Source organism: Harpia harpyja, chromosome Z, assembly GCF_026419915.1.
Source record: "Harpia harpyja isolate bHarHar1 chromosome Z, bHarHar1 primary haplotype, whole genome shotgun sequence".
In the NCBI taxonomy this organism is placed as follows: domain Eukaryota; kingdom Metazoa; phylum Chordata; class Aves; order Accipitriformes; family Accipitridae; genus Harpia; species Harpia harpyja.
This window is the reverse complement of record NC_068969.1, coordinates 17,708,375-17,731,437: the sequence shown is the minus strand read 5'-3', so window position 1 is coordinate 17,731,437 and position 23,063 is coordinate 17,708,375. Positions and strand designations below refer to the sequence as shown.

The 23,063-nt window shown below is 45.3% G+C and overlaps 1 protein-coding gene across 27 annotated transcripts in view; it reads left to right on the top strand.

Moving 5' to 3' along the window:
* Nucleotides 1-491: 491 nt before the first annotated feature.
* The window catches only part of MAGI1 (membrane associated guanylate kinase, WW and PDZ domain containing 1), a 357,507-nt gene continuing 334,935 nt past the window's right edge, over nucleotides 492-23,063 (top strand). For 17 of the 27 annotated variants that reach the window (XM_052776003.1, XM_052775992.1, XM_052776005.1 and 14 more), the window contains exon 1: nucleotides 493-886. In XM_052776003.1, the coding sequence (XP_052631963.1) occupies nucleotides 601-886 (286 nt within the window). In that variant the 5' untranslated portion in view covers nucleotides 493-600. Of the gene's footprint in view, nucleotides 887-23,063 lie in introns of all 27 variants that reach the window. The other 10 variants (XM_052775998.1, XM_052776015.1, XM_052776007.1 and 7 more) reach the window with 2 other exon arrangements.

Sequence of the window (23,063 nt, the reverse complement as noted above, 5' to 3'; positions counted from 1 at the left end):
ACCGGGGAGGGACCGGGGCTCGCACTTGGGGCTCTGGGGGGGGGGGGTGGCCGTGCCGTGCCGTGCCGTGCCGTGCCGGGGGCGGAGAGGCGGCCGGGGGCCGGGCCGCGCCGGGGCGGGGCGGGGTGTTTGCGAAAGCGCCTGCGCCGGCGGCGCGGAGCGCGGCGGAGCGGGACGGACCCAAGTGTAACAAAACAAACGGGTCTTTGTATCGCCTTAAAGGCGCCGCGCGTTGCCTCCGCGCCCCGCGCAGCGCCCGCGGAGAGAGGGGCAGCCCAACAAAAACAGCAGCGCGGGGAGGGCGAGGACCGGCCGGATTTGCTTTTGCAGCGCTTTTGCCTTTTTTTTTTTTTTATTAATTTTTTTTTTTTTTTTTAAATCTAGACGGGAGAGGGACGGCGGGAGGCAAGGCGGGCGCGCGCCCTCCGCGGGCGCGGAGCCATGCGGGCCGAGCGCGGCCGGAGCGGAGCGTCGGCGCCGGCGGCGATGGCTTGAGGGGCCGGCGGCGGCGGCGGCGGGTCGGTCTATGAGGCAGCGGGTCGGAGCCCCCTGCGCACCTGCTTACCGCGCTTCCGCGGGCGCGGAGGGCCGCGCAGCACCATGTCGCGCGTCGTCCAGAAGAAGAACCACTGGGCCGGCCGGGTGCGGCAATGCTCGCTCACCCGTGGGCCCGGCGGGCAGCTGGGCTTCGCCCTCCTCGGCGGCGCGGAGCACGGCGAGTTCCCTTACGCGGGCGCGGTGGAGGGGGACGGCGAAGCGGCGCTGAGCGAGGGGGAGCTGCTGCTGGAGGTACAGGGGGTCCGCGTTTCGGGGTTACCGCGCTACGACGTGCTGGAAGTGATCCGGAGCTGCAAGGACCCCATCGTGGTCAAAGCCGTCCGACAAGGTGCGAGCGGGGCCGCGGAGGGACGGGGACGGGGCCCGGGGGGCGGGGTGCGGACCCACTCCGCGTTGCTCCACGGGGCCGCGGGGGAGGTGAAGGGTCCCCTCCTGTGGTACTGGGTGGCCAAGGGCGAGTGCGGTAGGGAAGGGAGGGAGAGGCGAACGTGAAGCCCTTCGGGGCGAGCCGGGACCCCGACGGGAGTCGGTCAGCCGCTGCGCCTGTCACCGCGCGGGCGTTCGCCCCCACTCGTGTGCGCACCTTCACCCCCCCCCCCCGTGCACTTATGCACGGGCACCGTATCCTCCTGACTCTGTCTGGAGTCTCCCTGCAGTTTTCTGGCCTGCCTTAAGCACGGCGAGCGATTGCGTGAGACTTTCCCTGAGGCACCGCGGAGCCTCCTGCGCTCCCCGCGGGGGCACCCACGGGTGTCGGGGAAGGGAGGGGGCAAGCCCTTTGTCCGGGGCTGACCCCTGGGGCGGCCGAGACAGACCCGCAGCTGGGGGAATATGGGAGAGATTCCCTCCTTCGGCAGCTGAGCATCCTTTCGAGCAGCCGCGCTGCTGGGCAATGACTGGAGTCTTGTTCAAAAAGTGCAGCATGGGATTGCCGGCTGCCCGCCTTTGGGAAGGGAAAAGCTGTGACCCTCCTGCGAGGGCAGTTCTCCTCTCTGGCTGAAGGTCAGCTCGGCTTTGGTGGGTTTGTTTTTTTTTTTCCCCCTGGTTTAGCCCTAGGTGAGGGCACATCCATGCTCCCAGCCCTGCAGCACACAGGTGAAGGCTCGCACAGGTAGCTCTCCAGTTTGGCTGGGGAAGAGGATAAGAGGTGGAAAAAAAAAAAAACCGACCAACAAAAAAAGCCACTTCACATCCGTGTACACGCAACAGTCACTCAACAGGTTAGCGTAACAGGCCTGGCTAATGGCCTTGTAATTTCCAGGGCAGGACTCGAAGTTAGTTCCAGGAAACTGTTAGTGTTCAGATTGCCTAAAAGATTCCTTAGGGGAAAGTTTATTTGTCATCCAGGCATGTAGGCATCCCAAGTCTTGGGGTTTTGCTGTAGCTGGTAGTGCGAGAGGGTTGGGGTTTTTTTTCTTGTACTTGGTTCAACCCAGCTGGTCGCTGCGGACAAAATTTATGGCCAGCTGGCAGGACCGTCACCTGAAGTCTTGTCCCTCGCCTCACCAATGAGCAGAGCCGGAGGGCTGCAGGCACTCATTTCACAGCCATCCTTCAAACCTCCGGTACCAGAGCAGATCGCAGCGATGGGTTTTCAGAAAGGAGCTGAGCCGGAGCTGGGCTGTGCAATCCTCCTCCGCCACCTGCTCCCCTTTTTGGGGCAACCTCAGCTCAAAACTGCCCCGGAGCTGATGTACCAAAGCACGGCTACTTGTTAGTCATTTCCAAGAGTCAGTAGAAATATTCCAGCCAACAGCACAAACTCCCAACAAAACCAGTTTTCTTTAAACAAGTGTGCATCTTCCCTGCTGCGTTTTCTTGGCTTCAGTGGGAAGTGGGGAGGGAAACTGAGCCTGCTGGTTTCCCTGCCCAGACGGGAGGGGGAGAAAAGCATGAAGAAAAGTATGAGGAAATTAGGCAGGGTTTTTTTGCATACTAATTGTTTTAGCAGAAGTGTTAAAATACAGCTTCTGTATGTTGCAATGTGATCGGTGTTGGTGGATGAAAGAAGGTGCATAAAAAAGCCCCTTCCCAACCAAGCGATTTGTGATTAAACTTTTTGTTATTTTGGAAACACTAGTTAATCTAAATATAAACATGTCATGGGAATATACCAGAAATGACAGAATTTAGTGGTAAATGTCTCTCGGCTCCAGGATATGGTCAAAAGAAGGGGCAGAGCGCTGAGTTTTAGCCTACTGGTTGGGTTTACCTGGAAGTTGGGAGAAAAAGGTTCAAACCCCTGCCTGGAGTCAGGGCAAGCACTTGAACCTTGGACCATCCTCATCTGGAGGTGAGAACCAAGCCCCTGGTTACTGTGGGATTATAGTTCCCCCCCCCCCCCCCCCCCCCCCCCCCCCGTCTTTCTGTTTTTTTAAATGCTTTATTAGACAGGAATGTAGAATAGAAAGATATATTTTTAAAAATCATTAAATATTTTTGTGGTCTGGAAAGCAGTTCCCTGTGCCTGTCAATGCTGGCACCTGCATGCTTTTCTGTGCAGAGTGGGGAACTCCCTCATGGATCAGGATCATAAGCAGAGAAAAGGAGAGTGTTTCAATTAAAATGCATTACTTCAATGTTGATTAAAAATCTCATTATGGGGATGGCAACTGTCATTCAACAGGAGGTGTGTGGCACTAGAGCAGGCAGCGAAGGAGTGTGAAGATTGTAAACACGTTTTTAACTATGATTCTCCTCCTTTTCCTAGTTCTTAGTGCCTAATCGACTGGTGCTGAAGTGCTAGGGCAAAATTAGCCTGGAAATGTATATGTTTTATTGCCTTGTCTATTTTGTATGACATTTACAAGGCTGGAAAAACAGGAAATTTACTATAAATAAGTCAGTCATCTGCAAGCATGAACAGAGAAAATAACTGTTCTGACCTTGCACTTAGTGGAGGACAAGGGACTAAGAATTGAAACATAGGTGGAATAGGCTATGCACAGGCTTTATCATTAAACTAGGGTTTATAGACTTACAGGTCCACATGCAATATTTTTTCTTGCTTTTGTGAGTCGTAAGTTTGAATAGGTTCCCACAAAGTACAAAAAGGGGGAGCCTGTATGAATTCTCTTAGTTGGAATAACAGTATTTAATACTGCTCATATGGGATTTCTTGGTCCTTTGCTTACCCTGTGAGAAAGAGTGAGGAAAGCTAAAGAACTTTAACGAAGCTTTCCCTTTCTTTTCCCCTTTTTTGATATTACGTTTAAGAAAAAAAATATACCACTATAGTTGCCTGGTTTTGGGGGAGAGAGAGGAAGAATCTGCTGCCATGTATCTTGGTAACTTTCAGAACTGTCAAATGTGTGAAAAAAAACCCTCAGTTAACATGTAGTGCTTTTATGACTGACTGTTTCCATCTTACATCTGTGCCTAAGTTCTGATGAAATTGGCAATTGACTCATGTGGAGTTAATAAATGCATTTTTATTATTACTTGGTCTGAGAGTATAGAATTAATAGATTGAATTCTAGGAGCAATGGTCTCATATTCTTGTGTAAAGCTGGCATTGCCTTAACACAGTGATTTCTTGGCTGTATTGTGAATATTGGAGCTTCCTTGAATACACTTCACATTTTTCAAAATAGCTTACTTCGATAAATCCATAATGTATAGCTTACTTGGATAAATCAATAATAAAATTGGGCTCACTGTTTCTTCTTATGTATTTCGATTAACAGAGTCCAGCACAACAGAACAAAAGTTTGTCATGCCATTCTTCACAAGGGAAGAATTAAGGCTGTATCTATAAAAAATTGACCGTGTTTTGTCTAAGGCAAGGTACCTGCATTTTCTTTTTCCCTCAGTGATAGGTGGGCACATTCAGAGAGATTTGAGATTGCGGCCTTTTATTTTTTTTTGCTCCTTGGTTAGATGACCTGTGCCAACATACCAAGCCAGATGCTTGGTATGGGAAACTGACAAAGTTAGTATGTTTTTACACTTATTTTTAAATTGTTTTTTTAGTTCTCAGTTCAACACTTTGCTTCCCTAAAAAGTCTCAGGATCCCAAGCTCTAAATGACCAGTTGCTTTGAAACCAGGAGGTGTTGAGATCAATTTATGCAATTAATAATTTTCATAGTACTTTGCAGCTGGGACGATCCCACAGTAGGGAGGAGTTGTGGGGGGTTTGTGGTGTTTTTTTGTTTTTTTTTTTTTCAGCCCTACACAGGGCAAACAGGAACAGGCGTATCCCAAACAGAAAGTCACTGTTTACCCAGCACTATCAGCTTCATTTGTTTCTTTTCAAACATTAACTTGACCCTAAGATAAATTCTGAAATACAGTGCAGTGACTCAATGCTTCAATGTCAGGTTGGCATTTGCTATACGAGGCGATCGTGAAATGTTGAAATCGGTTACGTGTACTAGTCTGAACGAAGCCAGCTTCTTTCAAAAAGTTTGCACGAGCTGGTATTTGGACCTTTTCTTTTTATTTTCCCGAGAGAGCTTGTGAGAGAATTGCTGTCTGGGATACTTTTTTTTTTGTAGAACATAAAAAAAAAAAAAGAAAAGTTGATGCATCTGTAAATTTTTGTGTGTTCAGTAGTTTAGCAAACACTGGGAAGCAGAGTGTCACTCTGTTAGTGGGTGACACTGAACATCCCACGCTAAGTAGGTTATGCTGGTGCCTGGCATTGCAGGGACCGAAAGCGAGCGCTGATGCACGTGTGCCTCCCTGAGATATAGCAGAGCTTGCATTCGGTTTGACGTGCAGGCAGCTGCCTCCGTTGATTTGGCCAATGAAGGGAAAACATGTTTAGAGAGTGAGCTCTTGCTGTTCCTAGGAGTTTACTTCTGCAGCGTCACGCATGAGCTCCAAAAAGTGTTTCCCTTTAGTCTTTGCGTAGCTGAGTGCCAGTCACTTGCACAGTGAATTCTGCAAGTTGTTTTTCCGTTTGACCCAAATTCTTTTAGGACCCAAGTGGATTTGAAGTGGAGTGAAAGATTTGCCATCCAAAAACTTGGGAGACGTTCGTGCATTTTAGATTTATAAGGCCTGTTTTCACCAGTGACGTGCTGGGATAAGCATTGTGCAGGGCTAGTCACTACTGAAATGTAAAATTAAAAAAAGCAGAATCTCTTTCTTTGCATCACTTCTAATATATTTTGCGACAAATCAGTAGTCTTCTTTCTTTAAAGTAGTACTGCATTTAGTAGTTGTGAAATGTGTATGTCTGTGCATTAAAATAGTGCTGTGAAGAAGACCTTATCTTTACTATGCCTGAATTTACAGTGTAGTACTTGTCAGGATTTAGAAGCTGATCCTGCTTGTGGCAAACCAGTCATCCATCCTCTCCAGAGCCGTGAGGTAGCACCCCAGAGATGGACGTTAGAGCCTAAGTGCCACATCTTTGCTGTTATAAAAATTTTCAGGAATTAATACGATCCTTCTAACGGCATGAAATGGGATTATGTTTTCCACAATAAGGTTAATCTTTCCACCCATTGAGATGGGACTCCCGGCTCCCTCTTTATGGCCGGTCAGATCACAGAGCAATTAAATCACAATTATAGTCTAATTATAGGCAGTCATTCAACATCATTGCAAACTAAGATGTTAACATCATCCTGAGTGTTGTTTTGGTTTAGTTTTTGAGACCAAGTTACAACTCCTGCACGAGTGAATTATTGACCTGCTATTGTGAGATTTAAGATTCATCTTCCATGTATCTTGTTAGAAATTTAAGAACTTCTTTTAACAGGTTTGAAAGCCAAACCGGCAGTAGCTCCTTGCATTCCCATGTTTGGGATTGCCATTTTCCTCTGGCTCAGGCTGTGATCATTCATGGATCTCTTCTGACTGTTTCTGTATCTCTTCATCTGATGCCTGAGAAATACCCCTACTCCTTTGACAGGGAAAACATTTGCCCAAGGGCAGCTCTATTAAGGTGTAAATAAAGACCTTCTGAGTAGTACTTTTGTGGCTGTACAGAACTGATGATTTAGGCCAACACGTCCCTCATTCCTTAGATTTCGTCATCGCACAGTTTGAAGGTAACTGAGAAGATGCTGCTGCCTCAAGGGCTTTTTCTATCTCATTAGCAAGGTCTGAGCTGTGGGCAAGGGTAGGATCCTTGGGACCTCTGTTGAGGTTTTTTAAAATAATTGACCAAGTTTGTTGTTTACATTCCCTTACTTCAGTCCAGATGCAAGCTATGCTTGCTAGTTATTTCAGGTGTTTGGTTTTTTTTTTTTTTTTTTACGCTCCCTCTTGACTTCAACTGGAACTTGTAAATCAAGGCATATGGGTTTTGATCTTTGTGTGCTGCAAGTGACTTTAAGTTCTTGGTGAAAAGCATGGAGTACTGGTTGTGTGTGAGCAAGTGCCGTGAAATTATAGAAGAACTATGAAGAGTTTGAGGCAAAAGGTTAGCTGAAGGCAGGGATCCTTACCGTGAGCAATTGGTGGTACTTGGAGGGCTGGTACTCAGACCCCTCCATCCCATCTGAGCTCCTTCCAGCTCCGTGTCCCAACTCCTGGAGCAGCAAAATACGCGATCCTCGTCATCCGTATTTCTGCAGAATTTTTCTGTAGCGCAGCTGTGGAAAAATTTTATTTTTGCCTTTTAGAAACTGAGTATTAAGTGACCTTTTTGCACCAAGGGCGCAGGGATGGGTCGTTGTCCCCCGTGATCTATGAAGATCTTATCCGCTCCCGTTACCCTGTCACCCGAGGCACCACTTGCAGGACGGAGAAAACAGCAGCTTTTTGGCACTGAGTGACAGCGCTGCTGAGCGTGCAAGACCAGCTCCCGCAGAAACATAATTTTCACCGCTATCATAATTTTCTCTGTCTCTCTTGACACTTGATATTTTGTTTTCTCACTTTTTATTTTGGTCTCGCGTAACTTGCTTTGGTTTAGCTGTTGTGGCGGTTTGACAGGGAAGGCTCCGAGTCCTGCGGGAGCCGGCAACCCATAGAGTTCCAGTGCGTTTGATGGTTTAAGTTTGGTGTTCCCTGCAAGGATCTGGTGTTGGGAAACAAACCTAAGCCTGGGCTATTGTCCAGAACTTGTTTTCTACTGATCTGATAGAGAGCTGTGGAAGAGGCTGCCTGTTTCCAGAGCAGCTTGGCAGCTTTTACGTGGGGCTGGTATGTTGGCAGATTTGGATTTTTTTTTTCTTTATTTTTCTTTTTTGCTTTTTCTTCTAGACCAAATAGGTGGGCCAGCATCCTTCTTGGCCCTGCAGGAGCAGCATGGCTCAGGGTAGCTGGGATATTTTTGTTGAGATCCACCCTTCATTTTCCAAAGGTCAGACACTCCATCCATCCTCCCTCCTGTGACATTTTAAATGGTTTCCAGAGCTATTCCACTGCTATGGGCTGGAATGATGGCACTGCTCTCTCTGCTAGTCCCCAGTCCTGACTTTGGCATCATTTGTGCTGAACTGTTTTGTGTTAGTAATATTATTGAAACCTACATAAATTCCCCCCTTTTTTAAAAAAAAAAAAACAAACAACCTGCCCCTAATATACCTTGGAGAAACAAAATAGTTTTTTCTTCAGGTCCTGGCGTTTTGGGTTACATTTTTACAGGCTTGGCTTTTGAGTAAGAACAGTTCTTGGTTTTATATTTCAGAGGGCTTGTATCATAACTTAAAAGAAAAATAAGGTAAAAACAGTTATTGGATTTCATTGACTGTCCCCTATTAGACTAAAGAGTAGCACTTATTACACGGTGTGAAAATAATGCAAAGCACCCTGTCTTCATAATGGAACAGGAAAAAACCAAACAAAGCCTTTGGGATGACTTGCAAAGTGGAACAGATGCCCTTACAATTGCAAGGCATTTGAATAAGGAATCAGTTTTGCATGGTTTGCTAATCCTTGACTAAAGAGTTCATTGTCTTGGATTATACATCTGTAATTTTGGAGCCCTGAAGTCAGTGCCTCGGTACAATTAGACTGGGAAGAGACCGACTTTTCTTTCTTCATATCCTTAATCACAGTGGCTTGTTTTTTAAGGGGAAAACCTCAACTCTGGGTTTTTCATTTAGTTATTAACAAAAAGCCTTTGAAAAAGAAGCTGCCTAAAATCCAGCCACTCCCTCAACACAAACAAAGCTGTGCAGATATTGTGTACTCTCAAAAAAACCCAACTTTGATGTTCAACTTCTCTTATTCCAGTGGTGCAGATCCTGCGCTAAGTGGGTGTTAGTCCAAACTGATGACAGACACAGATGTCTCGGATTTTTTTTGGATGCATGAGAGAGAAAGGGGAAAGTTACCTCCCAAACAGGCTGAACTGGGCAGGTGAGGACCTGGGCTGCAGAATAACTGTGAAAAGACTTTTCTTAAAAATAGCAAGGAACACGCCTGTCCTCCTCCTTTCCCAAAGGGGTGTGTAGAACTCCCAATTACAATTTAAGTGTCAGGGATGTTACCTGATCAGAAGGTAACTCCCAAAACACACAAAGTGTGTTTAGAGAGGAGAGATTGCTTTATTCTGCGCAGGGTGCAAGGTGGAAGATTTCCACGAATCGAGCACACCTACCGAGGTTTTCAGTCCATACTTATACACTACAGTTGAAACACCACGCCTATCTAATACATATGTTCCGCCTAACTATTGCATATTCATTATGTTGAGCAAACATGACGTGTTGTTCTCTTGAGCAATCATCCCATAGAGTCTTCTATGCCTGTGCAGTGGTTTTTGGTGGTCCTTTGGGGAAGAATACCCCTACTCCTTTTGTCCTCTTATGGTCATGCCTCATCTGAGGACACCAGGGTCTTTGTTTCTCTTGCCCACCCCTCCTTTCTCAATTCTGAAGGCGGATGTATGTCCTCAATTAGTAAATCTGTGACTCTGAAATGTCCCTTATCTGGTGCCTTGACTATTATCCAAACACTCCTTAAGCATCCTCTATTGTAAGCAGAATCTTAAACTAGACAAGCTTTACCTTGAGTACACATAATCTAAACAGTCCTTGAATAGCAAGCATATCACACTTCTCATGGTTTAGGTTGTTTTTTTTTTTATTTTTTAAGCTATCACCGCCTTCTTATTTGTTAATCAGTCTTTTGAAAGCTTGAGGCAACAAGGATACAGGAGGATGCTCCTGGGGCTTGGACCTGCTTGGAACAATTCACCGGAGCCTTGCTGGAAGCCAAATGTGGCTGGAGGAGAGGCAGAGAGAGAAGGGCAGCAGGAGATACGTGGAAGATACCAAAAGCATCAGGTTGAGGAAAGTTCACTGTTCACTGCTGGATTTGCTACTGATGCTGAGGCCATCTCTAAAAGCAGAAATAGCTGAGTGCTTTCTGCAGGACCAGCCAGGAGCATGTCTGTCTTTCCAGCTGATGACAGGGCAGTCTAGACCAACATCTTCTTGTTCCGGGAACCCTAAATGCTTACATCGATGTATAATATAGGATGCAACTTTGCTGTTGAGTATCCTGTTAGGATATGGTGCCTAAAATAACTCATGCTCCTGCACGGCTCCCCTGCGCAGTGCGGGGACAGCCGGGGGACGCATGGCACAACGCGGCCCTGGGGTAGCTGATCCCCAGTGAGCCTGGGGAGGAGAAGTCTGTGGTTTGGCTGGATTTGGGGACATTGTCGTCTCCAGGCAGAGTCTCCCCTTTGCAGTGCTGGCGCTGGTGCCTGGGGAAGGCGTTGCGGGACAGGATGCCTGATGGGGCTTTGGCAGCCACCGGTCCAGCCCAGGCTTTGTTCTCTCCCTGTCCTAAGGGTGAAAGAGGGATGATGCAAAATAAAGAATCATGTCTTTCTCCTTTCCCTGGTATGCTTTTTTCCTTAAACAATGAAGTGACTAATATAGAATATCTTCTTAGCGTGCACTGATTGTGGTTGAGAGGAACAGCAGCAGCCTGTCTGCATGAGCACGTCCAGAGGCTCTGCTAGGTTCACAGTGGGGCACTCTGAGGATCACGGATTTGGTTGTTTTTGAAGAAAATCAGTAAGTTGTTTGTTTATTGGGAAGGGATGGCCTTTTTTGTTGTTGTTAGATTGTCTTCTGCCCATACCCCAGCAAATGTTGTGTATTTGTTTTGTATGCAAATATCAAACTTGCTTAGCAATGGTGTATAGTGTTTTGTTAACTTTTGTATAGTCTGTGTGCACTATGGAGTCCTCCTGTCACCTACTATCTGCTGTTATTAATCAGACTTTCCAAATCAAGATCTGAGCTGACAAATACTTTTCTACATTTACCATAGCTGTATTACCTCACGTTTTCTTTTTTTTTTTTTTTTTTTTTTTTTAGTGAAGAATTATGGACATGCTGAGATTGTTAACCTAATTTCACACGGCGGTATTTCTGTCTGAACTTAACCATAGTCTATATAAATCCTTCATGTTGCAGGAAGCTTCGTTTACTACCCATGGAGCGAGGCAATTAAACCCTCAATAACTGGCTGTCTCTGGCTTTCTGCAGGAGGTGCAGAACTGCTCTGGGCAAAATGCAGATGGGGTGTTGGGGACACCAGGGCTGTGTTGGTCTAAGGGTTGGCTGCTCAGAGAGGTTATGTATAGGGGACAGTTTTATATGAGTACCCAGCCTAAGAGGAGGCATTTGTGAAAATACTGTGTGTCACCTATCAAAATGATTTGAATTCTTGGGTGAGGCTCCTGGAACATGTGACTGGTATGCATATATGTGTGTGTATATATATATAGATGTTTACTTTTTGCACTTTCGCATGCATATTGTCAGATGCTACTTCAGTAGAGCTCCAGAATCAACTCTTGTCCCTTTTTAGTGGAAACTAATCCCATGACTCCAGCAGCTCAGGCTGTCACACAGCCAATGCCATAGATTTCGCCGTAAGTGGCAAAATTTGTTGTGGGCACAGCTATTTGAAAGCTGAAAAGCAAGAGTATGAAACCACCACCTAATGGATGAGAACGGTTCCCATGCCCATTACCTCATCATGAGATGAATGGGCAGCCTTCTGATCCTGTAAAAACATTTAAATTCGCTTCTGTGGCATTCCCGTGGTGAAACTGTTTCAGCGATGCTTGCCCTGTAAATCATCTGCAGAAACATGTTGGTGTTGAAAGATGGCTCGCTCGTGAGATCTCTCATGTTTTCTATTCGGGTTATGTAACCGGGCTGCTGAAGAACATCCAGATTCCCTTTTTCTGACAAATGCTGGGGGCAGCTGCTATGTAGACCTTTGTCTGGTCCCTGTGAGTCATTTGAAGATTGCAGGAGGGGAAACTAGAGAACACCCATAAACGTTATCTCGGAAAGGTGCCCAGTTTCGTTGTGCATGCAGGTCTCTGGCATTTTAAAGGCAATAAAGTGGCATTTAGCTCCCTCATTCCGGAGGCAGGTGACAGTTACACTTTAACAGGAGGTCATTTCTTTATGAGGGTGGGAGAAGTGGTGAATACTTGGATGTATGATGGCAATCTTTCAAGCCTGGTGAAGTCTGGAGCCCTCTTGTGCCATAAGCCCAAGAGAGTTGTCCCTGCCTGGATGCTTTGCAGGAGAGGGAGGGTGAGGACTAAAAAGACCCCAAGTAATGTTTGGAGCAGGGGGAAAGCCAAGCACAAAGGCTGTGTGACTTGGTCAGGATGCTTCTGACAAGGTCGTGGACCCACAAATCTCAGCTCCCCATCGCTGTGCTGTGGGGCTCTGCTGCTTCCCAGATCCACATTAAAACATGTGAAATGGATAAACGGCTTCAGCTGGAGCAGCTCCCTTCTGCATCGCCAGGCTGTCCTGCTCAGGTGGAGATTTGCCACGATGGTGTTTCCATCTAAAATACAAGCTTCTCCCTATAGGTTTTTTTTACTGTGTGCTTGTAAAACATGTCAAAGGCTGAGATTTTTATCTGCAAAAGAGATGAGCCAGGGACTATCCAAGGTGTCTTTTCCATTTATTTTTGTTTTCTGTTGCCAATTTTCCAGTTGTATTAGTTGATGCTGGAAATACACATGTATCAGTTTTTCCAGGACCGAAATACAGTGGGTTTTTTTCACATAGTTCTGACCTGGGATAGGATATCTTGGTCACATTGCAAACTGGTAAGCAATTAGTATGTAAATTTGGATCTGCTGAAGCTCTTATAAATGAGAAAAGCCCCAATAAAAATGAGAGTGCTTAAATTTAAGCATGTGCTAACGTAACACATCACAGAGGGCTTTTTCTGTCTGTCTGGATGTAAAAGATGCTATAATTGGTGCTGAGGCTTGCCTAAACCAGTGTGGAAATTGCTGTTTGCCTAAAAGCCGGGCAAGTTGTCGCAATCCCGAAGAGCCCACTGATGTTAAAAGGTTGCAGTGGATTAAATCTATTTGATATTGAATAGAAAATCTATTTCAAATTGACTTAGTGTAGCTGGTGCATAACTCAGCCTGGTCATCTGTGCCCTGCTTTGGGACTGCCGTGCTTCGTGCTGTTTTGAGTCCCGAGACCGAGTGGGTGAGTTGTCATCGCATCTTGCTGTAACGGTGCTGCCTGCTCTCCCCTGAGGATGCTGGGGAAAACAAGGAAACCCTGGCTCCCAAACTGGCTTGTCACAGTTAACTTTTATTTTCAGTATTCTTCTCTCATTCGGTACAGCATCTGCCGTAGCAGTCGCTGCCCGGATGGGATCTTGCCCCTGGCTGGGAGTACAAGTATTTTTCCACGGTGCAATTGAGTTGGCAGGGAAGGTTACATCAGCTGCCTGGCTGGAGCCTGGTTCAGGAGGTGCTGGATACAGGAATTTGTTGGTTGATTTCTGACAGAGCGTTTCTGCTGCCTGCAGCACCTCCCGCCCTCCAGGTCCAGGGGGATGTGCCCACCAGGGAGATTTCTTTAAAAATTTAGGGACTTTTTAGCCATCTTACAGACTAATTAAACCTGGCCTTCCTCTTTTCCTGTATTGATTGCGGACAGAGGTACATTTTACAAACAGTAGTCACGCAGCTGATACTTGCTGCTGTTCTGCTTCTGTTGCTCCATTTTTATAAACCTCAAGCATCTTCCCAGCAACCTGTGGGCTGTGTCAGGCAGAGTCCGCTCCTCCCTGAGCTCCCGACTGAGCAAAGCCTTCCCATTAGCATCACCAACTGATAAACAAAACTTCATCAAGGTCTCTAAAGGACAGACCTTTCATGTATTAGGACACAGCAGCAGCACTGCTGAATGCTGATAGCTGTCTGAACCAGTGGCAGAAACAGTGGGGAATATTTATTGCTTATTTATTTTTCCTCAAAGTCCCTGATGTAGAAGAGACCTTAGCATTATTATGCATTGCATTGGATCATGTTTGGAGGACTTTTTGCCGTAAAAACATTGTTTCTAGCCCAAGTTTAGCAAAAAGATGAAATCGGACTCAGCTGTCTTTCAGATGATATTTCACACCTATGCATTGTAATATCCAGGTGAGCTTTAAGCTGTAACATTTACAGAAAATATGTCTGAAGTTTCCCCCTCTTGGAGGTAAATAAGCAATGTTCACACTTATTAGCACCAGCTCACCAAGCTGCCTGTAACCAAGTTAAAAATTATGGAATGGTATTTGCATTGTTTTCCCCTTCTCTCAACTCTGCATTTCCTCTTCACTGATCAAATCAAATGGCAGTGACATCTCAAAGTCTTCCTGAATGGCAAAATTAGAAATATTCCTTTTCTAAGAAGTCTGCAAGAGGTAGTTTAAACATTGCACGCAGCCACTCTGGTAGGAAGTTGTTTAACTTGTCGAAAACTCTCTTTTGCTGGAGAACCTCTATTGAAAATGACAAATTGCTTAAAGCAGTTTCCATGTTAGTCTTTAAAAAATTCAGTTTCTTTCCATCCAGAACACGTGGAAGGCATTTGTGCACTTGCCTGACTGTTTCTCTGTCCTAAAGCTCACACTCGATGGCTTTGGACTTTATGTAATTTTCACACTCAGCTGCTGGGGTTTGTTTTCCTCAACTTTCTGTTGAATGGGGATTTCCCATAGCTTAGATGTGAAAAGTAAAATGTGTCCCTGGTTCAGACTTTGGGGACCGTGGGGAGAGCAGAGGAGGAACGCTCCAAGGTCTTTGCTTTTCGGAAGTGATGTTCAGAGCATTGCAAAATCCATAACTTAAGCTGGAAAGTCTGTGTCCACAGCCAAGACGTACTGTCCTTTAAAACAGTCAAGCGTTGAGCAGTGTTAACGCTTCACAAAATGACAAAACATCTTTTGCTTAAATGTTTTCAACTACTCTGTAGCTGTCACTTTAGCAGAAGGACAGAGGCAGGCAGGTACCAGATACAGAGCCATGCAGTTGGCTGTAACTGCTGTAAAAGTAAAAATTGCTCAATTGAAAAGGCTTTTTTATCTTATTTAAAAAAAAAAAAAAAGAGAGATTTCAAGTTAACATTGTGCTCAAGTGACTCTGCACAGAGCAGCACGCTGTGTGGTGTGTATCCTGTGAGGATGTATTGCCAAGCCTGGCACTTGGGCTTGCGAAAGAGGGTGCAGAAGAGAAGTGGGTCTCCTTAGCAATGCTCGATAAATGGCAGACTCTGAAAATAGGGTGGAAATTGTCCTTCTGGAGCCTTAACAGGCCGAGATGAGGCTTTCTGTGCTCTTCCTTTCACCTGGAGTGAGTTGTAGCAGCGTATTAGTTTGCAGAGTTGCTTTTTGGTGGCCCTGCTGAAGGTCCCGTGGGGAGATGGGTCCTTCCCCGAGGCCACGAGCAAAAGGTCGCCTTCACGTCCACCGACATCCTCCAAACTTGGCCGAAAGGCAGGCTTTGGGCTGCACCCAGGTCTGTGAAACCGAGGGCACAAACTGTTCCCTTTCCGACTGGAAGGTGCTTTGCCCCACATGGCATCAGATGAAAAGAAATCGGCGTTGCTCCATTGCTCTGCTTGAGACAACCCTGTTGCTCAAGAGCGACAATTACTGAGTTAGACAGCAGTCAGGAGGGGATTCGAGGACAATCCAGATGCTTTTTCTATAACTTGAAGGCATGTCATATCCTGGCACTTCTATTTTTACCCACTTTTCTTCTTTTACCTGCTATGATCCCTTCATTTTTGGCAGGTTTGGGCTGATGTGATATTTTGACTTCTTTTTTTTGGTAGCTATTTTTTTGTTGCTGTTTAACATTTGTTACAGTGTTGCTGTTTTCTCTAAAACTGTACTTTTTTAAAGTAAGTGTTACAAATTTTCTGGGTTCTAGCCTTGTCCTTCTTCTCATGAGTGGTTTCGAAATTAACTTGGTGCCAGAATGTTGCTGTTTTCTTTGGTGGAGGATGTGTCACTGCAGATTCAGGTGAGCTAGGGTCCTTCCTCCTAGTTGCTTTCCTGTTGCAAATACTGGTTAATATGATCTGGTTTAGAAGATAGCATTAGAAACTGGCACCCGCCGGTAAGAATAACCTGTCCCTGGGCGTGTGTCCTGATCTCTTGTAGGCAGAGGGAAGCATGGAGGCTTTATGTACCTTGTTTATGGTGTTGTTTGCCTTTTGTGGAATATCAGATGTTGCCTTCGGCTATTCTTGTTATGTGAAGAAATGTCTGATCCATTTCTGAACCCTGCAGAGCTCCCTGATATCAGGCATAAAATATTTTTTTAATGGATATTAAACCTGCCTTGCTGGCTCTTGCATTTCTGGCTAATAAAATCAGTACACCCCAAATACCCTGCAGATACCTATTACAGAACTAACTTTTTTTATGTAACAAAGTGAGAGCTCTAGTCCCTTTCCTCTTGCAACCTATCTGGGTCGCTTTCTGCTTGTCCAACAGCCAGCATCATCACAAGCAGGACTGGGTTGCTGTCATGTTCCCACAGTTTCATACCTGTGGCTGATAATTAACCCATTTCTTTAATAACAGTGCTGTGTTTGCTCTGATAACGTTTTTTCTTTCCTGCTCTCCAATCGCAATCCAGATTAAATGCAGTCTCTTCCTAGCAAAACACTGGAGTTAATATTCCACCGGAGATGTGCTAATAAAACCCCTTGTTACTTGTGTGGAGGGAAGTGAGCTCAATGCATTTGATTTAATACCTTGGGTCAAGAAAATGCACCAAAATGTAGGAATAAATGCCTTTAAAATGCAAGTTGAGCACATGGGTGCAGGTACTAGATCAGCAGCATTTGTAATAATTGACATACCAGCAAGATTTATTTTTTTTTTTTTTCAGGGGGGACTAATTTTTAGACAACACAGACCCAAATTCTGTGTAAGACTGTGCAAGCTGAGAGGGCAGACGCATGGTCTGTCTTAGCCTCAGTATTTGGAAGGGGGCCCGTCCCACTTTGCTTGCTGTGCCCACCGGAGCTGTGGCAGTGGTGGTTTTCGTGGGGCGAGTGATGCTGGGGTACCTGGCTGGGGACATGGTACCTGGGGCTGCTGGTGGATGTTTGCAAGGTCAGGTCTAATGGCAGCGAAGGCAGCATCCTCCTACGGCCCATTTCTGGGGGGCACAGGGCTGTGTGAGCAGGGAATAGTCCCTCTGCGAACATGCCAGGCGTACGCTTGCAGGGTTCAGAGTCTTCCTAGGTGTGGGTATGGCAAAGCACACAACATTAAAATTAATGAGCACTCATGCAATTTTAACTAGAATAAAAACTATTGCAAAACTTATGTACTGAATAACACCGAAGTCTATTTTCCTGGGGAGAGATGGGTGTTTGTGGAGCCGCTGGGACTTAGCTCCTGCATTGCTTCCCTTTCAAAGATGCCATGTTTTGATTTATTTTCCTTCCCCAGAATCTCCTTTCAGCCTTAAAAAAAGCAATGCTTATCATCACTGTTGTCGGGAGCCTGTGTAGCAGTTTGAGTTACTGCCTTTCTGTTTCCAGTGCCGTGCAAGCAAGCGTAAATCTGTATATTATACAAATTTACATTTGGTGGGATTTGTCCTGACACGTCCAAAGCTTCTGACTCTTGATTCCTTGTATGAGCAACTTCTTTAATATGGAGCCCTGGGGACAAGACCCAATTTAAAATAAAGTTGTGAAGGTAAAAACAGAAAGGCATGGACTGTACGCCTGTGGTCTACAACTAAACTAACTGAGGAGTTTAAATTCTGCTCTGCGTTTCGTCTCGAGTGCTGCACTCCTAACGGCAACACGAGCTTCTGGCCCGAGCCTTGCCTTAGCCAAGACAGAAGCTGTCTGGTACGGGCTGAGCGTGGCGCCTGGGATTTCACAGTGGGAAGAGACCGATAGCAGCAATTCCTCAGCTGCTTGCGGGACGATATTGTCTTACTTTTCTCCTGTGTACTGCTTTTATTTACATCAGCCTGGCTTTCTGAATTAAAAGATGCATACACATATCACCTTAAGTCCTTGTTGGTGTGATTTAGGGTTGTATTGTTATTATTTTTTTATTATTTATTTTTACTCTGCCTAGTGTGCATCTCTTTGTTCAGGAATAAGGTGGTTTTAAGTAGAGTATAAACTGTAAAGCTTCCATTAACTCTATCGAGTGATAGCAGTGCACCCCTGCTAACTCTTTGAAACAGCTTGTCTCGAAAGTTTACTACATTGGCACGATGAGATTCAAAGCTTTTTGCACCAGATGAAGGAGGAAGGCTTTGCTGTAAAATCCTGTTCCTTACTAATGTGTCTTTTCTTCAAATATTCTGAAGTTTGATGCAAACTATCACAGAACTTGCTGTGTGCTTTGTAAACCTGTAAAGGAGGAGTTGGGTGTACGTGTGAGTACCTGTGTTAAATAAATGAAGCAAGAAAGTGTGCTGTAGTTGCTTGACAGAGACTTCTGTCATTTGGGACTCATTTTTCAAAGAACTTCACTTCTAATTCTAGATGATGAGATTTTTAAGTATGTACTGAGGCTGTTGAAATCAGTAGCTCTAAAGGGCCAGATTTTAAGTGATACCTAAAATATACAGGTTTCTTATGGAGGATGTTATATGTATGCACATAGTAGAAATTCATCACTACAGGGTCAGGGATAGATCCCTGTACAGCTAGAAACTCTGGGGGAAGAAACTTAGTGTATTGCCAGTTTGGGGCTAACACTTTATTTTTCTTAGATACTTTTGTAATTCTTTTTATGGGTACTGAATTACTTCTGTGACACGCCACATTGCAGACAAGGGCAAAAGTTTAGCAATCTGCAGTGCAGAAGGGCTGATTTCATTGCCAGCTGCTGATTCTGGCTGTGCAGCTCTTGTACCAGCCAATTAAACCCACACTCATTACAGCCTTTGTGGTTTGGAAGTGAAGTGTTCCTGCCTTTAACTTGTAGTTTTACAGGATGTTGGTTTAGGCTGGAGGTTTGCAAAGCTTGAAATCTTATATTTTCCTCTGGTGTGTGCTCAAGGGGTAGGGGAGGTGAACAAGGAGAGCTAAACGGAGAGTTGCGTACCGTGAAATGGGAAGGTGTGCGTTTCTCTTTGACAGCATCGTGAACCTGCAGTCACCTCCCTAAAATTTTCATGAAATACTGTAGTATCTGATGTACCAAGTTGCTGTAAATAGGAACGGTCTCTGCTGCAGTGTTGGTCTTGAAAAAAATGTCTAGTGCTGTAGGAAGTGCTGAGCATCCCTTCATGAGCATGTTCCTTCAGCTCCTCAGGCACAGATTTCTGCCTGCCTTCCTCATGGGGAATTTCTGCCATGTTTGCAGACCGTTTTGGGAAAGCTGCTGGGCAAAGAGGAGGTCCCAGAGGGGAAAGAGGCAGAGATGGAACAAGAATGTGACCCTCTGAGCCGTTACTGGTGGCTGCGCTATTTTAAAGTCAAACTTAATTTTTAGCTCTTCATAAACAAATCTTTGTGCCAGCTTTTTATATAGCTCTGAAGTCAGTTGTTGTGGCTGCTGCTCTGCAGCTATATACTTCATGGGTGCCACAGGGAGAAGAGCCACCCTCTCCCTCCCAAAATGCTTCTGGGCACTCGGGAGGACCTTTGGAGACGTGCTTTGCAGAGGGACAAACCTTCCAGCTCTTCTGAACATTGTGTGACAGCTTCTTTATCCAGGAGTAAATAGATCTAATGGATGGAGTAAGATGCTGGACCCATTGCAGGTTACTATGGGAGTTGGTGTCCTCCATCCCATGACCCAAGGGACTGTCTTTGCCCCCAGTACTTTCATATTTGACCTGGAAAGGCAGTATTTGCCCTGGAAATGCAGTGTGCAGCACGGGCAGGGAGGCAGCAAGGATCCCATCTCTCAAGACAGGGTTAGTGATGTTTAGTTTTCTTAGGACATTATAGCCCTGTTGATTTTAACTTGGAAGCTTTAGTGAAAACCACACACGCTGCTGTGAAAATTCATACTTAGTAACAAGTAAACAAGTGATCGAGCAGTCTGAATCGGGAAATTCCCTCCAGACCTCGCAGGGAGGAGGAGCTTTGCATTTTTCTTGTCCTGTGTTTATTTTTAGTCTTGCCTCTAACATTGCTGATAGTACCATTATAGCCCTGCAGATTAAAGTCCCAGCATGGGGTAGAGCTGAAAGAATGATGCTGCAAAGCAGTCAAACCTCTAGGATTTTGCAGCTGTGTCATGCTACAGGCAATTAATTTAGTCCATTATTTGCCTGCCTGGGTACAGCTCAGTGCCACAGCTCTGTGGAAGTCTTTGATTTCCTTGCACACCTCTTCTGGTCAGAGTCAAAGTCTTCAGTTATGACTCTGTCCTTGTGACTTGAAAGTGCCGTGTCTGTGATGCTAATATTTTGGGTGTAACAGCGGTCTTTTTAGACCCCTTCCTCCCCTGACTATATTTTGCACTTGCTCTGAGGATATGTTGTGTTTTAGAGTGGAAAGAGAAGGGTTTAAGTCCTGTACAGCTCCCATCACTTGTAACCCTTGTTTGAAGCTATCAATAACAGTTGCAGAGTTTTGGGTGGTGTTGGTGAGAACAGTCTTGATGGCAACACCCATCTGCAAGACCAGATGATTTACCCAAGAGCTCTTGGCTTTTCAAGGAGGCCCATTTTTTTTTCCAGGGCTAGCTGTGTTAGTCTGAGTCAACAGAAGGGTATTTGATCTTTAAGTCAAATAATGGTGCTCGGGTTTTCTGAGTCGTCTTTTGCTGACCATTAGTCAGAGTCCCCAGAGATGGCAGAGGACATTATTCAGGACTGCCTAGTGCTCGAAAACTCTTAGAAATAGCAGTTTCTGTTAACAGCCGGTATGCAGTCTGGATTGTATTGTGGCTATTTCAGAGGAAGCAGTTTCATCAGAAGCAGCTGAATCTAAGGACATTTGTCTTCTGCAGTAATAGAATCTGTACCCGATCCGCAGCAAGAGAGACATTGGAACAAGTTACAAACGCCCACCGGTTGTGGAGGTGGGAAGTGTCACCCTTTTTTCTGCAGGTCAAGGCTCAGGCAGCCCGTGCCAGGCAGAGCATCGCTGGCAGAGTCTGGCCACCACGGCGCCAGACCCAGAAACGGGCCATCCAGAGCTGGGCTGCCTTGCCTTGGAGAGGTGCTCATCACCTGGCAACCTGGGTGTCTGCTGCCCTGGCCAGATGTTAATTTGAAGGCAGCTGCTTAGCCCTCTCCTGCACCTTGTAGACATAACCTTGAGGCATACCCTCAAATAGTTATTGAGGAGCCTAATTCCGTATTTTAACCCCCCTAAGACTAGTTTTCCGTAGCTGTGAGCAGGGGAGCTGTTGCAACCTTGGGGAAAATCCCTGTGTCCCAGGGAGCATGTCCAGGAGACAGCCCATGCTTGCTTGGTGGATGCGGTCTGGTCAAAATAAAGTGATGCAGAGGGCAAAAAACCCTTGTTGACACTCGGCAGTATCATGCTAACCTACATCTTGGTAATTGGTAATGATCCCTTTGAGTCTTCTCATCTTCTGAGTTGATTTGATTTCTGATAATGTGACTTTAGGGTGCGTGGGAAGGGTTTGCAGGAGGTTCCCTACCAGCATGTACTATTTGGTGTTTTCATTAGTGGAAGGGACCAGTTAGCAGAAGTGGGAGATGGTGGGAACGAGGGGCCCGGCTGTGCTCAGATGCGGTTCTGCTGCTACCCTGTGTTAGACCAAAATGTCACAGTGCCGTTGGATTGTGGAGAAGGAGGCTGGTTTAAGACGGGGAACTTGAAGAACGTGTTTGAAGACAAGATGAACTGCTTTGCTGTTTGGGACTTTTTTTGTAGACTTCTGCCAAATTTGGGTGCTTAGAGAGCAACTCTTTTTGGCAGGCATCTGCAGGGTCTGATCAAGCTCCTTATAATTGAACACCCTTCAACAAAACCAGCTTTTTTCCAGATGAACTGGCTGTTGGGTTTGCTTTATTTCTAAACAAAGCAAGATCTCTGGGGGCTGGTGCCTGTTGGAGTCTCTGCGATAACATAGAAAGGTTCTCAGTTAAAATGCAGCTGAAGGATAATTTAAAAATACAACAGTGTGAGCAGGGGTGGTTACAGAAACTGTGGAGATCTGTTTCTTTACTTGGGAGTCTTGGATTAAAGTCTGTTGTTACAAGACAATCCAAATGACAAGTTTTATTCAGTCTCTATTATTCATGCAGTGAATACCTCTTAAGGCTCTGCAGAAATATGTCCTTTTCTAGACTTACAATGAGTAGACAAACACTATATGTTTATACCAAATGCTGGAGGATTTACGGGTAACTACTATGTGGTTTGAAGTAACAATATACACAATGTATTGTAAATGATTCCCTTTTTATATTTGGCCTATGTTCAGTGTAAGATTAAATGCAAGAATTTATGGGCTTAAAAAAAATTCTTTCCAATGCTGAAAGCAAAAAGAATGATCTATAATGAAGCTTTACAGTATATAGTATTTTTAAGGGCAATTTTTTTATTTCCTTAATATATTTTCCATGTAAAAGTATGTATTTTGCACTTCAGATAGGATACTGTTGGTTGCACTTACCAGCAAACAGCTGGGGGATTCTAGTGCCTTAACCGCATAGCAGCTGCTAATTAAAAATATATAATTCTACCCTGATTAGCTTATAATGACTATAATCCCCTTAAATTTGATTATTACCACAGCGTGGTAACCTCAGCCACCCCCTGTTTCATTGTGGGGCCTTTGAGTAACAAAACTAGTCATTAAGAACTGATAGCTGGTTCCTGAAGGATTGCTTCCCAAAGAGAAGAGCACAGGGGAATAAAGATGTCCCCTTCCCAAATGTCTTTGGAGGTGCCTGGTTTAAGTTCGTTCTTTTTGCTTGGCTAGTGTTGTTTTGACAGGGCCAGGTTCTTTGGCTGTCCGGGGAAGGGGGAAATCTGGGGAGCTGCAGGCACAAATATTGCGACTCCTGGTCAGAAATCCAGAGCCACTGTGTGCATCTGGATGCAACAGGCAAGCAGTGCACTTTTGCACTTTAGTCTTGATGGTAGTGAATTTTCTTCAATGCTACTTTGGCTTTGACAAGTTTATTCTTGTCTTCTGATTTGAATTTTCTTTCTTTCTTTTTTTTTAAAAAAAAAAAAAACAAACCAACACCAAAACAACCCAACTGGTCAACTTTGCAAAACATAAAGTCATGCTTTTCAGCCCTGGGATTGCTTTGCTTTCATCTTGCGCCCATCTACTTATCCTTCGCCACTTTTTTTCTCAAGATATTTTGTAGCTCTT